This window comes from Ricinus communis, chromosome 7 (genome assembly GCF_019578655.1).
Source record: "Ricinus communis isolate WT05 ecotype wild-type chromosome 7, ASM1957865v1, whole genome shotgun sequence".
Lineage (NCBI taxonomy): Eukaryota > Viridiplantae > Streptophyta > Magnoliopsida > Malpighiales > Euphorbiaceae > Ricinus > Ricinus communis.
The window spans coordinates 22,848,865-22,861,243 of NC_063262.1; the positions used below are offsets into that span (position 1 = coordinate 22,848,865).

General features: G+C 35.4%; 1 protein-coding gene across 6 annotated transcripts; it reads right to left on the bottom strand.

The window, feature by feature from the left end:
- Positions 1–258: 258 nt before the first annotated feature.
- Positions 259–10,799, bottom strand: LOC8273549 (pentatricopeptide repeat-containing protein At5g65560). 6 transcript variants are annotated; one of them, XM_048376680.1, is made up of 4 exons: positions 7,606–10,799; positions 7,378–7,477; positions 5,238–5,310; positions 259–4,873 (listed from the first exon to the last, which is right to left on the bottom strand). In XM_048376680.1, the coding sequence occupies exon 1, from the start codon at positions 10,524–10,526 to the stop codon at positions 7,770–7,772; it is 2,757 nt and encodes a 918-aa protein (XP_048232637.1). In that variant the 5' UTR covers positions 10,527–10,799; the 3' UTR covers positions 259–4,873; positions 5,238–5,310; positions 7,378–7,477; positions 7,606–7,769. The 6 variants fall into 6 exon arrangements, with proteins under 6 accessions (XP_048232637.1, XP_048232639.1, XP_048232638.1 ...); XM_048376682.1 differs by having other exon boundaries at positions 5,238–5,313; XM_048376681.1 differs by lacking the exon at positions 259–4,873 and adding an exon at positions 4,917–5,093.
- Positions 10,800–12,379: the final 1,580 nt, after the last annotated feature.

Genomic DNA, 12,379 nt, shown 5'->3' on the forward strand with positions numbered 1-12,379 from the left:
GTTAGACAAAGGGGTTTTAATATAATAAATAAACTTTAAAGGAAAATTTTTATATTACACTGAAGATCAAGAGATAAATAGTATAAAATCAAACCTAATTAACCGTTGTTTTGATGGAAGGAAATACGTCGCAGCAGAAATTTTAAAAGACGATCAAACTTCTCCTAAATAATATATGTAAAAACAGCAAGCAATAACTAAGTGAAACCAAATCAACACAAGCAATTTTAGCATGAAAAACATCCTCAAACCAAGGAGTAAAAGCCACGGGACTTGTAAGCCGCTTAAATCACATCCACTATTATCAAATGGGTACAAATGTTCTCTCTAACAAAGCTTAGAGGCATACAAGATTATCCATCAAGATATCAACACTAATCTTGGCACAAATACAAGCATAAGAGAGGAAATATCAACACATAAACTCAAGTAAAATACACACTGCATCAGTTTCGGTTTTAACACGAAATACCTTTCTAGAAAGATCTAAATGCAAGATCCACCGTTCAGAATATTTAACTTGAACTCATGAACAACATATCCAAATTTGAGGACGATCCAACGGTTGAATAGTGAGAAATTCCAATGGAGGGCAGCAGCTCGAGCTTGAAAGAAATATGATATTTAGACAACTCTCTCTTCTTTCTCTCTTGTATTTCTCAATACAATCTCATGCCTAAAGTCAGTTAGTGTTTGTTTATATATTAGGGCCAAGTGGCCTAATAATAGACCACTTAAGACATGTTTGGATTCCTTCAAATAGAAGACCCAAATCCATCATGTTTAAGCGAAAATTTTGATATAAAGAGTTTTTAGTATAAAATTATAAAATAAAAAGATAACTAATATAATATTCATAAATACAGAAGGTAAATAGTAATTACCCTTTTTGAAAATCCCTCTTTCACAAACTAATTCTGCTGATAAAAGGATCTGGACTCATTATAATTCAGATTCTTACACTGTTTTAACAAGTTATGTAATCTGGCAACAACTGAAGCAAAGTGCTAATAATTTGATGGTTCCTGTCCAGAACCATTGATGGAACTTTCTTTGGAAACTAAAGATCCCAAATAAGCTCAAAATTTTTCTATGAGGATTTCCACCAGCATCCTTCCTGTGGGCTCCATTATGAAGTCTAGACTTCGTAAAAATGATGCTTGTTTGAGATGCGATACTCCTGAAACACTTAAGCATCTCTTCTTCGGTTGTTGTCTCTCTCAAGCAGTATGGAGGATTTCTCCCCTTGGTCTCAAGAACTCTCATCTTTCAGGTTTGGACTTCCTATCCATCTGCTCCAAGATGGTTCAGGATCTGAATTCTTTGGACCCATCTGGCTCTAGTCTACAGCTAGCAGTTTTCCTTTTTTGGAGAATCTAGAAATCTAAGAATGACCTTATTTTTGACAAGGTCTGGAGCGAGTCTCAATCTGTCAGGAAAGCCATTGAGGATCAAAATGAGGTTATCACTGCTTGTGCCAGTCCTCTTCTTAGAATAGAGTTGCTCCTCCTGCCGTTGAAGAGGTCAATGCTCTGAATTATGACATCAAGGTAAATTTTGATGCTTCTTCTGATGCGCGTAGTAACAGTGGTAGATAGTTATTGTGTAAAAGCTCTGTGATCATTCATTCATGGAGTGCTCGATCTGGCCCTCTCAGTTCTCCTTTTATTCTTGAAAGTCTTGCTTTGAGGGAGGCTGTTAGATGGGCTTCTATTCAAGGATGCATCAAGGTAGTTTTTGAAGGTATCCAAGTGGCTAAAGGCGCCTGCCCTCCCCAGCCGAAGCAGCTTTTATCTTTGAAGATGCTTCCAGATTTACTGCCTCCTCTTTTAAATGTGATTTTCAGTTTGTTTCTAGATTAAGGAATGTTGAAGCTCCTAAGGCTGCTAGATCAGCTTTTGACACTTGTAGACCTTCATAATATTCCTTTATCTTGTGCTAAAGAAAAAGCCCTTCAATTCTGCATTTAATACTTCACATCACTTGGCCCCAAAATATATAATTATTCAATGAAAAGATGTGTATATCAGCATGCAACAAAATACACATTAAGTTGTTGAGATAAGAACAATAAAAATCTAAATTTCCGCTAAAATTTCTTTCGAAAGGGAACTCTGTGCTTAAGTACAAGAAACTTAAATATCTTAACCCAAAAAAAGAAAATAAAAAGATGAAGCCCAAACAAGCAAAGCAACCCAAGAGAAGAGGAAAGCAAGCAAGAGACAACAAGGCAGAAACCATCAGCAGCACCCACCGCACTATACATGCAACAACACCAAGCTACCTTCCAATTGCAAAACCAAACCTGTCATTCAAATTCTTAATAGCTACAAAAACTACGCAACATATCATATCAATCTTTGTGCTTCCTGATTACCAAATTTCCTTCACTTCCCCTTTTTCCCCATATCAAGAAATGACTTCTCTGAGCCACGAGTTTCTTAAAACTGGACCATCCTATTTGGTCAAATGTAGAACAGCAGACCCTTCTTTTTCTTTTTTGTTACAGTATTTCTGAATAAGTCTCTGGACACACAGTCAAATATAAACAATGAGAATACTTATATTCATATATAAGGAACGGATACTATCCAAGAAAGTAGAAATGAGAATATTAGGGTCTTTTCTAGTTTATGTAAGATATTGACTTCGAATCTTAAATATCTAGCTGCAATACAATTTTTGAACTAGTTCTTTTTACCATATCTGCAAAAGAATCATTGCTTGACGCATTCTAAATTATTCTTGTGAAGTGATTCAAAGAACTTGAGTTAAATTGATGACTGATATAGGTCAATTTATAAAAAAGGACCATAAGAAATTGTTCAGGAGTAGAAGAACAAATATAAATATATAAATATATATAGTAACATTACTCTTCCAAATTTTATACAGCCAAAAAAAGGAGGTGACAAATTAAGTAATAAGTAATAACGTACATACATAAGAGGATATATATAATATATATATAACCAAAATTACAGAGAAAACAAATATATATATATATATATATATAGTTATATATATTGGCCTCTAGAGATGAAGAGAGGTATCAACATCAGAATGTTCAAAATTAGTCCTTGGTGATGAACTTCCAGTAGAAGTGTTGGGCCATAAGCTTGTGGGGGTGTCCAGGGCTCTGATATCTGCATGATTGTTGCTTTGGGAGTTAAGCCTGAGGGAGAGAAAAGAATCCTGAAGAGCAGGTGCCCTATTTGGAAGGATCATTTCAGGCTGGAAGGTCAACTTGTTGGGCTCAAAATGCATGCCTGCAGAAGCACCGCTACTACTGCTACTGCTACTACAGCTGCTGCTGTTACTTTTCCTTTTTTCAGATTCTGAGGAGAACAGCTTGAGAAGTTCTTTCTCTCGTCTCTTCTCCCTTATCCTCTGCAATTCCCTAAACCTTTCTTGAAGAAGTGCTATAGAGGAACTAGCCACAGTGGCATCACCATTTTGCCTACCCATTTGGAGAGGGAATGGACCCTTATTTTCCGTTTCTTTTTAATTTGGGAATATTGTTTGGCTATAGTTGGTTTTATTGAGGCTTTGTGTTGGGTATCTATATATATACATATATATAGGAGAAAAGTGTGTGCTAGCAATTTTTAATGTTAAAAACTACATATATAAAAACTTTCTATTTAGTTGATATAATATATGTGATGTAATATCAACAAGAATCGGGTAATGAGTAGCAAAATCCAAGACGAAAAGTGCCAAGGCTAGTCTATAGAGGGTTGGGTTGGTGGATGTGAAGGCAAAGGGACTTTTTAAAGAGAGGAAGAGTGTAAGAAAGTGAAGCCAAAAGAGGTTGGAGAATAGCATTTGGAGGGATGTTTGGAAGGGAATAAAAAGGTTAGGTAATGCGGTGTCGGGTTGTCTTTAAAAACTTGGGGAGAAGATGGTTGTGGCATTTTGGAGTTACATTATTACTTTTTTCTGGTTTTCAACTCTCTCACCTCTATTCCTTTTGCCTTTGAATGGAGTCTAGCAACGGGGGTGAGTGCAAAACGACAACCAATCAGAAGAGAATTTTTATTGGGAGAGTGACGTTTTTGGATTAGACCCTTCTTTGTTATGGAATAAAGAGAAATGGAAACCTACAAATATTTGGACCCTTTTCCCATTTTGTGTGGTATTTTGAAGCCTACTTACTGCCCACGTTCCAAATGAGTCCAGCCAGTATGACCCATCAACTCCACCCTTTGGGAGAAGATCTTATTCAACATCTTACTTTTCTTCACCTGTTCTTATCGTTAAGTCCTTGCAGTATTTTAAGTTTAATCATATGGGAAAAAGGAAAGGGATATTAGCGATTTGATATGTGCATACAGACAAGTCCATTACAAGACAAAACAAGTTTGGATTGTTATGTTTGACACAAAATCATTGAAGTACTCCCGCATTTTCAGACGCTTTGGGTTGGGGGTATGATTATTACTGCATCATCATTCAATTGGGTTCCTGATAAGTGATTCTCTTCTTCTGAATTTCATGAAACAAGTGTCATTTTTTTCTTTTCTTACAGTTGGTACTGTGAATCACTGCTGCCACAGTGGTGGTCCTCTATAAGCAGTCTCAGAAATTCTACCTGCAATTCGTCCATATGTGTTGTTGCACATGCGCCTGGGGGCCCTTTATGCTATAATAAGCAACCATATCATCATATGGTCATCAAACATAGAATTTTCTCTCTTGTTGCTAAAATGTATGCTAACTTTCGCTGTAAAACATCTCGATTCACTCCCACAGCCACTCATACAACTTAACGAATTCAGCTGCTTCTTGCTGTTAAGAGTTTAAGCTTTTGGTCTTCTGGGGTTCACTTTGTTCAAGGAATCGAATATCGGATGAACTCTTTTCATTATATCTTCAAGCAAACAGTACCTCTATCAGATAAGTAATAGCAGAAGTAATAAACTACACAAATTCTATATAAAATCCAGTAATGAACAGATCAGGAAAAGAAAACACCAAAAAGAAATTCCCGTAATGTACAAGTTCTCTACAATTGCATTATTGCATTTAATCAATCAATTCTTAGAAATCTCTTCTTGTTGTATCTACCACAGGCTTCTATGAGGCAGATGCTGCATTTCCAATCAGTTCATCAGTAATAAATTTACAGTCGACCATGCTTTTCTGCCAATTGATTTAGTAGTAATTACATTTGTGGTTTTGCGCTCAAAATTGCAGTATATGGGAGTGAATTGAGTTTTCCTCTTATTATGCACCTTAGTATCTCGATCATATTGACACTTAGAAGTTGAAGATCCATGCCATAGCTACATCCACATGCAGCATATCCTGCTGAAGACAACAAAAGTCAGGTATTCTCCTTTTTCTTTCTCCTTTTTATTTGACTATAAGCTCATTCAAAATTGATGTACAGCTACTAAAAAAATATATGATCTAGTATGTGAAACAAGGACCAATAAGAACAGGACAGATAGGCAGTAACTATATGTTCTCTTCCCCTCCCCATTGGACAATCATTAAAGTTTTTGATCTATCTATGACTTCAAGCTACCTATGTGTCGATTGAATCAGCAGCCTATTATTGAAGAATCTAAGATTCTAAGGACCCATGGATGAGAGAACACTCAGAAGAACATTGGTCAGTAAATATTACACGATATTCAATATGCTTTTTCATAATTTCTTTGTGGTTTATTCTTTTTTCTTATGTACCTGTGTTTTTTTGACAGCTATGCCAAGTAGAAGACAGTATAAATTCATCTCCACTAATTCAAAACAACCGAGGCTTATACAAATAGGCAAGGTCCACCTATTACATGTCAGAAGTTATCAATAGCATCATGCACGGAGTCGTTACACAGCCAATAATGCGTGCCTCCATGCTAGCTAAAAGTGACATACCATAAGTCCCACTTTGAAACTTCTATACAGTACTAGTACATCCAGCTCTTCTGGAGAAATAAGTCTATACTGTGTCCACTGACCATCTAACAGAAGCTATCAAGAGCCTGACACATCAGTATAAACCCTAGATGGCATAATGATTCCATGTTAGGTCAGTCTCAACCCCACTGATACATCAAATTTATTGGTGTGGTAGCAATTTGGTGGTGGTTTTGATTAGAATAGTTGTATAGTGCTTTATTAAATTAGAAGCATCAGAGTTTTACAGAATAGCAGCATTAATGTTGCAAAGCATAAATATATTATGCTGGAAGCTATCAAGACAACCAGTGAGAGAATTGAGGTGCCGATAGTGGTGGTAGTAATGGCAAGGCGGTAGTGCTGCAAGGCAGTAGCATTATAGGAGAGATAGCGCTGGTAACAACATGGAGATGCTACTAGTACTAGTGGTTGCATAATGCAGTAGTGGTCATAAAAGTGATACAGTTGGTGATGGTTGTAGAAGCAGTGTAAATGATTTCCTAACTTTCAAATCAAGTAGAAAACAGTAGAAAATGATTCTGTACAGTTTTACCTCCATTCTTGTTAATGTTTTTAGTTTTGGGACATACTGGAGAATGTTTAAAAGAAGAACTTGTGAATTAATTTTTATGGATGTCTCTTTTTCTGGAGAAATCTCTTCATTGTATTTATTCCCCGAGTTTCAACATCCAGGGTGGTTGGAGGGCTTGGGTATATATATATATATATATTTATATATAAATTTGTTCTGCTCAAAGAAAGGATGTCATCTCCTCCTTATTATAATTATTCTCTCATTTTATCTCTTCCAAAAATTCTTCTTTTATCAAGAAGAAAATCTTCACTCTATTTCCTTTGCTCATAAGGTAAAAAAAAAAAAAAAAACCTGCACCAAATTGTCTATGAATGTGACAACTGCTCCCACAGGTGGTTTATCTTGTGATATCATATAACTTCTCCATATAGGCTATAGCATAAAAAATAAGATATGCTCTTCGGTCACCTATAGATCAAAAAACTAAATCATTTGTGATGCTTAAGCTTGTGATTGCATAAGTATATTATACTTATATCGCCTTGGAGGCCCCTAGGGTCAAACCACTGAATAACTGACTAAATGAAAAATCCAGTTTGTGCTAGCTTATGATGTAAACAACTATTGAATATCAAACGAGAATTCAGAACTGAACTAAAGATACAAAACGCTCTTCAGCTTTTGTATAGTCTAGGGTGAATCTTTATCAGCTTCTGAGTAACTCCAAAAACAAACTTCTAAAACAAATAGGATAAGAAAATGATTTTAACTGAAGGATCATCAACTAACAAGAGAATTAACAGAGTGGCAAATATGCTGTCAAAAGAGGTTATACAGAAGCATATGTCCACTCTTATCACAATATTAGCATTGTCTACATTTTTTTTTCCTAACACCAAAAGAAAGAAAGGAAAAGAAAAGGCTCTTTCTTTTACCTGGATATGATCAGCATCTTCTAATGACACAGCATACACTTATTCATCTTGTCATTCTTTGTAATTCCAGTTCATCACAAGATGGTGTATAGTTTCTGGCCTGACATGTATACACAAAAAAATTTATCAAAATTCGTGCTTCTCTAAAATAATTTATGACATTGTAGAACTAAAGCATTATGCTGTCAGCAGAAGATGTTAAAAGTAGGAATGCTGGCAAATACTTACCTTAATTGAAAAATGGAGCTTCAAGTTAGTGAGGGCTCAAAAATTATTTACAGGAGCTAAAAGAATTTGTCATCTAGTCAGGATGATACTAATGTACATTTAAAAAATGCAGCCACATCCTTATTGGGATAATTTTTCACTTTCCTATTGTATTCCCTTGACAATTATGAAGGGAGGCTCACTTCCCTCAACCTGTTACCGATTTGATCAGTTCCTATTGATTTGCCGACTTTAGATAGTTCTCTAGCCAAGATTATATAAGTATGCAAACTGGGAGTACAGTTTCTGGATTCCATAAGATAGAGAAACTTCATGCATAGATCTGAATCCCCTTCCTGCAATAACCCATCAACCAAGACAGTCCAAACAATTAGATCACTATTCCACTGTTTCTTGAGTAAGCTCTGAAATATATTCAGAGCTTCTTCTGCCCGACTTACTCCGCAAAGTGCACAAATGAGTACTTTATAGATAAACAGATGAGGCTGAAAACCTTTAACTGCCATCAAATTGAATATTTCCAAAGCACAGTCCACTTTTAAACTCTTACAGTGAGCGACTAAAAGTGAGCAGTAGATTTCCATACTAGGAGACAAGCCTTTCTCTTTCATATTCTCTACCAACTGACTTGCCTCATTAGACCTTCCTTCTCTACACAAGCCACTGACTAGGGTGCTGTATGTATCTATTGTAGGTTCACATCCATTCTCTGTCAACCTGGATAAGAGATTATGAATCATTTCAAACATAGTAATTCTCTCATCTGAGCTGCAACCGTACACTTCATTTTGGACCACGACCCTTTCTGTGAGAAATTGGCATTCTTTCTGCAGTCCTTTCAACAATACATTGTATGTCCGGTAGTTTGGTCTGCAGCCCATATCAACCATCCGCCGAAGAAGTATGAATGCATGATCTATCCCACCAAGCATAACAAAACCATCAATAAGTGAAGTAAATGTAACTTCGTCAGGAACCAAATGTCTTCTCTCCATTTCCTGCAGTAACCTCTCAGCCGCATCAACCTTTCCTTCTTGGCATAAGCCATAAATGAGCGAAGTATATGTGTGTGCATTTGGCAGACAATTTTTCTTTTCCATTTCATGAAAAATCTTGAACGCCAGGTTGGTTGCAGTGTTCTTACAAAGCCCGTTGATCAAAGATGTATAAGTGATGGTATTTGGTTGCAATCCTTGCTCTGTCATCTTAGCACAAAATTTCTCAGCCTCAGAAAATCTATTACCTTTGGATAAACCACTTATAATGGCATTATAAGTTTCAATACTGGCAGAGCAGCCATTTTCTTCCATCCTCTCAAATAATGACAATGCAACATCTATCTTCCCCTCCTTACAGTAACCATCTATCATGGCTGTATAAGTCCACTGGTTTGGGCTTATGCCACACTTAAGCATCTCATAAAAAAAACTAGTTGCTGAATCCAACTTACCTCCCTTGCAAAAGCCTGAAATGAGTTCACAGTAAGTCCTCTCATCAGGTTCACAATTACTTTCCTTCATCATATACAAAAATCTCGTAGCATTGTTTAGATATCCTCTTTTGAGGTTTTCGACAATGAGTGTATTATATGTTACCACAGTTGGAGATGGGCCATCCTTGAGCATTTTATTGAAAACAACCATAGCCTTCTCAATATCATCCATTCCAAACAACCCCTTTATAATCTGATTGTATGTTTGTGCATTTGCCAAGGTACCATGTCCCTCCATCCAATCAAAGATCTTCAACGCTATGCCAAATCTGCCTTCAGTACACAATTCATTTATCAATGCATTATATGTAACCGTGTTTGGAACCAAACCTTCCTTCAGCATTTTGTGATACATCCCTATTGCCAATTCCATTTTCCCTGCACGAAACAACCCACTAATAATTGCTGTATATGTTTGCACACTAGGGCTACAACCTTTCTTCCCCATACTTCTCACAAGATTAATGGCATCATCTACACGCCCAATATCACACAAAGAACTAATTGGCACTGTATATGTGTATACAGTTGGTTCAATCCCTTTTTCAGTCATTTCTTCAAGCATGTCCATTGCTTCACCAATCCTTCCTTCATTGCATAATCCATTGATCAAAGTTGAATATGTGACTGAATTAGGATTACAACCATCCTTAACCATTCTATCAAAAACCTCAAAAGCCTTATCCAATTTACGGTTCCTACAATGCCCAAGAATCAATGAAGTATATGTGAAAGCATCAGGGCACAAATCAAACTGAAAAATCTTATTAAAAACCAGAACAGCCTCTTGAACCTTTCCCTTCTTACACAAAATATTAATCATGGTATTAAATGTCAATAAACTAGGCTTAACACCACTACTAAAAATTTGAGCGTAAACATTTTGAGCTGAAGTAACCATATCAAACTTTCCCAACTGAAGCAAAAGAGTATTAAAACTGTACAAAGTAAACCCAAAAAGACCACTATCACTACTACTAATTCCATGCAAAAAATCAGTTACCCGTTTGAGCTCATCCTCATTTCTACAAGCTTTAATCATCAAAATCCTAACATGATCAGCAGGAGCCAAGATTTTATCTTTGACAAGCCTATTAAGCATAGAAACAAAACAACCCATATCATGTTTGTAAAAATGTCTCTTAGAAATCCAATAAAAAAACTGAAGGGCGGTGTCAGTATTGATATGGGTATTGATGATTTTAGACACATGGTGAGGTCTAAGAGTAGAAGCTAAACGATTGAGTTCTGGGTTTTTGGGCCAGTGAGGATCAGTGGAGATCAAGTCAAGGACTTTAAAGACCAAATTGGGGAAAGGAGTTGTTTTAGGAAAAGGGTAGCTGGTGGGTACTGAAGAGAAGACGAGGAAATGAAGTGGGTTCTTTTTCTTCAAGAGGAATAATGGAGATTTGAGAAGGGGTTTTAACATGGCGATTTTGGTTATGGTGGTGATGAATTGGGTTCATGAAGGAGGGAATAAATGATGGGCGATATTATTATCGAGATGTTGAGAATGGATTGGGGAGTTGAGGAATTCGGAGAAGCGGTGAACGTGGTCATTGGAGGACCATTGCTAGATTGCTTGCGTTGTATGCTGTAGAAACTAGAAAGGAAGAGGTTCGGCCTAAAACTTTGGCCTCCAAAATTGTTAGGGTTCTATTCGCTACTTACGCTTCCAGCCTTGATGCTGCTTGCGCCAACTCAACTGTAACTTTTTTATTTTGAAATATTCATGTTCGCTCTGTAAATAAATCTACTTCTATTCTGAAATTTATGTGATTTTCTTTATAAAATATATAGAAATAACCACCTGTTTAAGTTTAGAAGTAGAGTTGCATAAAAAATAGATTTATCAAGTATATTACAATTTTCTAATAAAGTAATAAAAATCTATTTAAATATTTTAGAAATTATATCCAATTTAAGTTCATAAATAATATACAAATATTTTATACTCATCACAACTCTATTCAATAATTAGTATATAAAAATAATTAATTTTATCCGAATTTTAAGATTGTTTTACCTCAACTCTACTTACTCTATCTAACTAAATAATTTTCTATTATAAACATAGAAATAAAAGTATATATTCTTTCTTATTTTATTTTTAAAAAATATTATAATGATTACTGAAAAAAAGAAATTTAACTCTTTCACGTGTGATAACGACCGACAAACATGATTAAAGATGAAATACCTTAATAAATATGTATTAGAATAATAATAAAAATTAAAAGTAAAAATCTTTAGCTTCTAAAATTAGAGAACCAAGAAATACAAAAAAAAAAACCTAAATTATCATGTGATCTTAATTAAACTGATATAATTTTAGAATTTGCTAATATTGTTTTAATAAATTCTAAAAATACATCAAACTTGTAAACTAAAAGACGTTGATTAATGATTAATTTGAATATTAATGTTGACCTAAGAGTCAATTGATCTCTATTTTAATTTTAACAACCAAATTAAATATTACTAACATTATGTTTGAGTGTCTAAGTGTCAGTATGTTAAAAGATTTCAGATTGGTCAAAGTTTTCTTGAAGTTTCATGAAAGTTTTGTAACAAGACTCAAAAAGCTCAGGGACGCTTGTCACATGGTCAAAACCATTCAAGCCATTGAAAATTCCATCTGACGTCTTACCAATGACAAAGCAACACCTGGCAGTCAAGGAGTCAAATCCTCAAAAAGTGCAAGAGGCTCAATAAGCGTGAGTCTGCTCTAACTTAAAGCTTAAGACTCAAAATGGCAATTGATATTGCGATAAAAAGAGGGAGGGTGAGCGCAAACAAGAAAGGTGCGAGGGCACTACATAGGCATGAGGATGGTTTTCATAATTAATGCGAAGTCAGTAACCGTTGATATATCAACCACTAAGTCAGAGCCACGTGTCTGGAGCCTTTATAGCCCCAACGTCTCTATTTAGAAAGCGCAAGGGCACTTGAGAAGCGTAGGGGCACTTTTCATGACTTCGGGAAACTTTTTGCCAAGTCACTTAATTTACATTGAATGAGTTTTGGACCCCTTGTAACGTCTCTAAGAGGTAGATATTAATATAAATACCCCTCATAAAGACTTAAGAAGTAAGTAAGTGATTGTGTCTTGTCCAAATTCTTGTAAACTTATTTCTCAACTTTCTACACTCAATTTTTTTCTCTATAAAGTGTATTAAGTTGAATCCTATTGTTCAACTAAAACTCTAAATGGTTGTTGTGTAAGCCTGGATGTTAAATATAATATCCTGAATTTTTCTTTAATAATGGTAATATTAATAA

Excerpts from the sequence above, each read along its gene's own strand:
- LOC8273549 (XM_048376680.1), bottom strand. The coding sequence starts at position 10,526 with ATGTTAAAACCCCTTCTCAAATCTCCATTATTCCTCTTGAAGAAAAAG.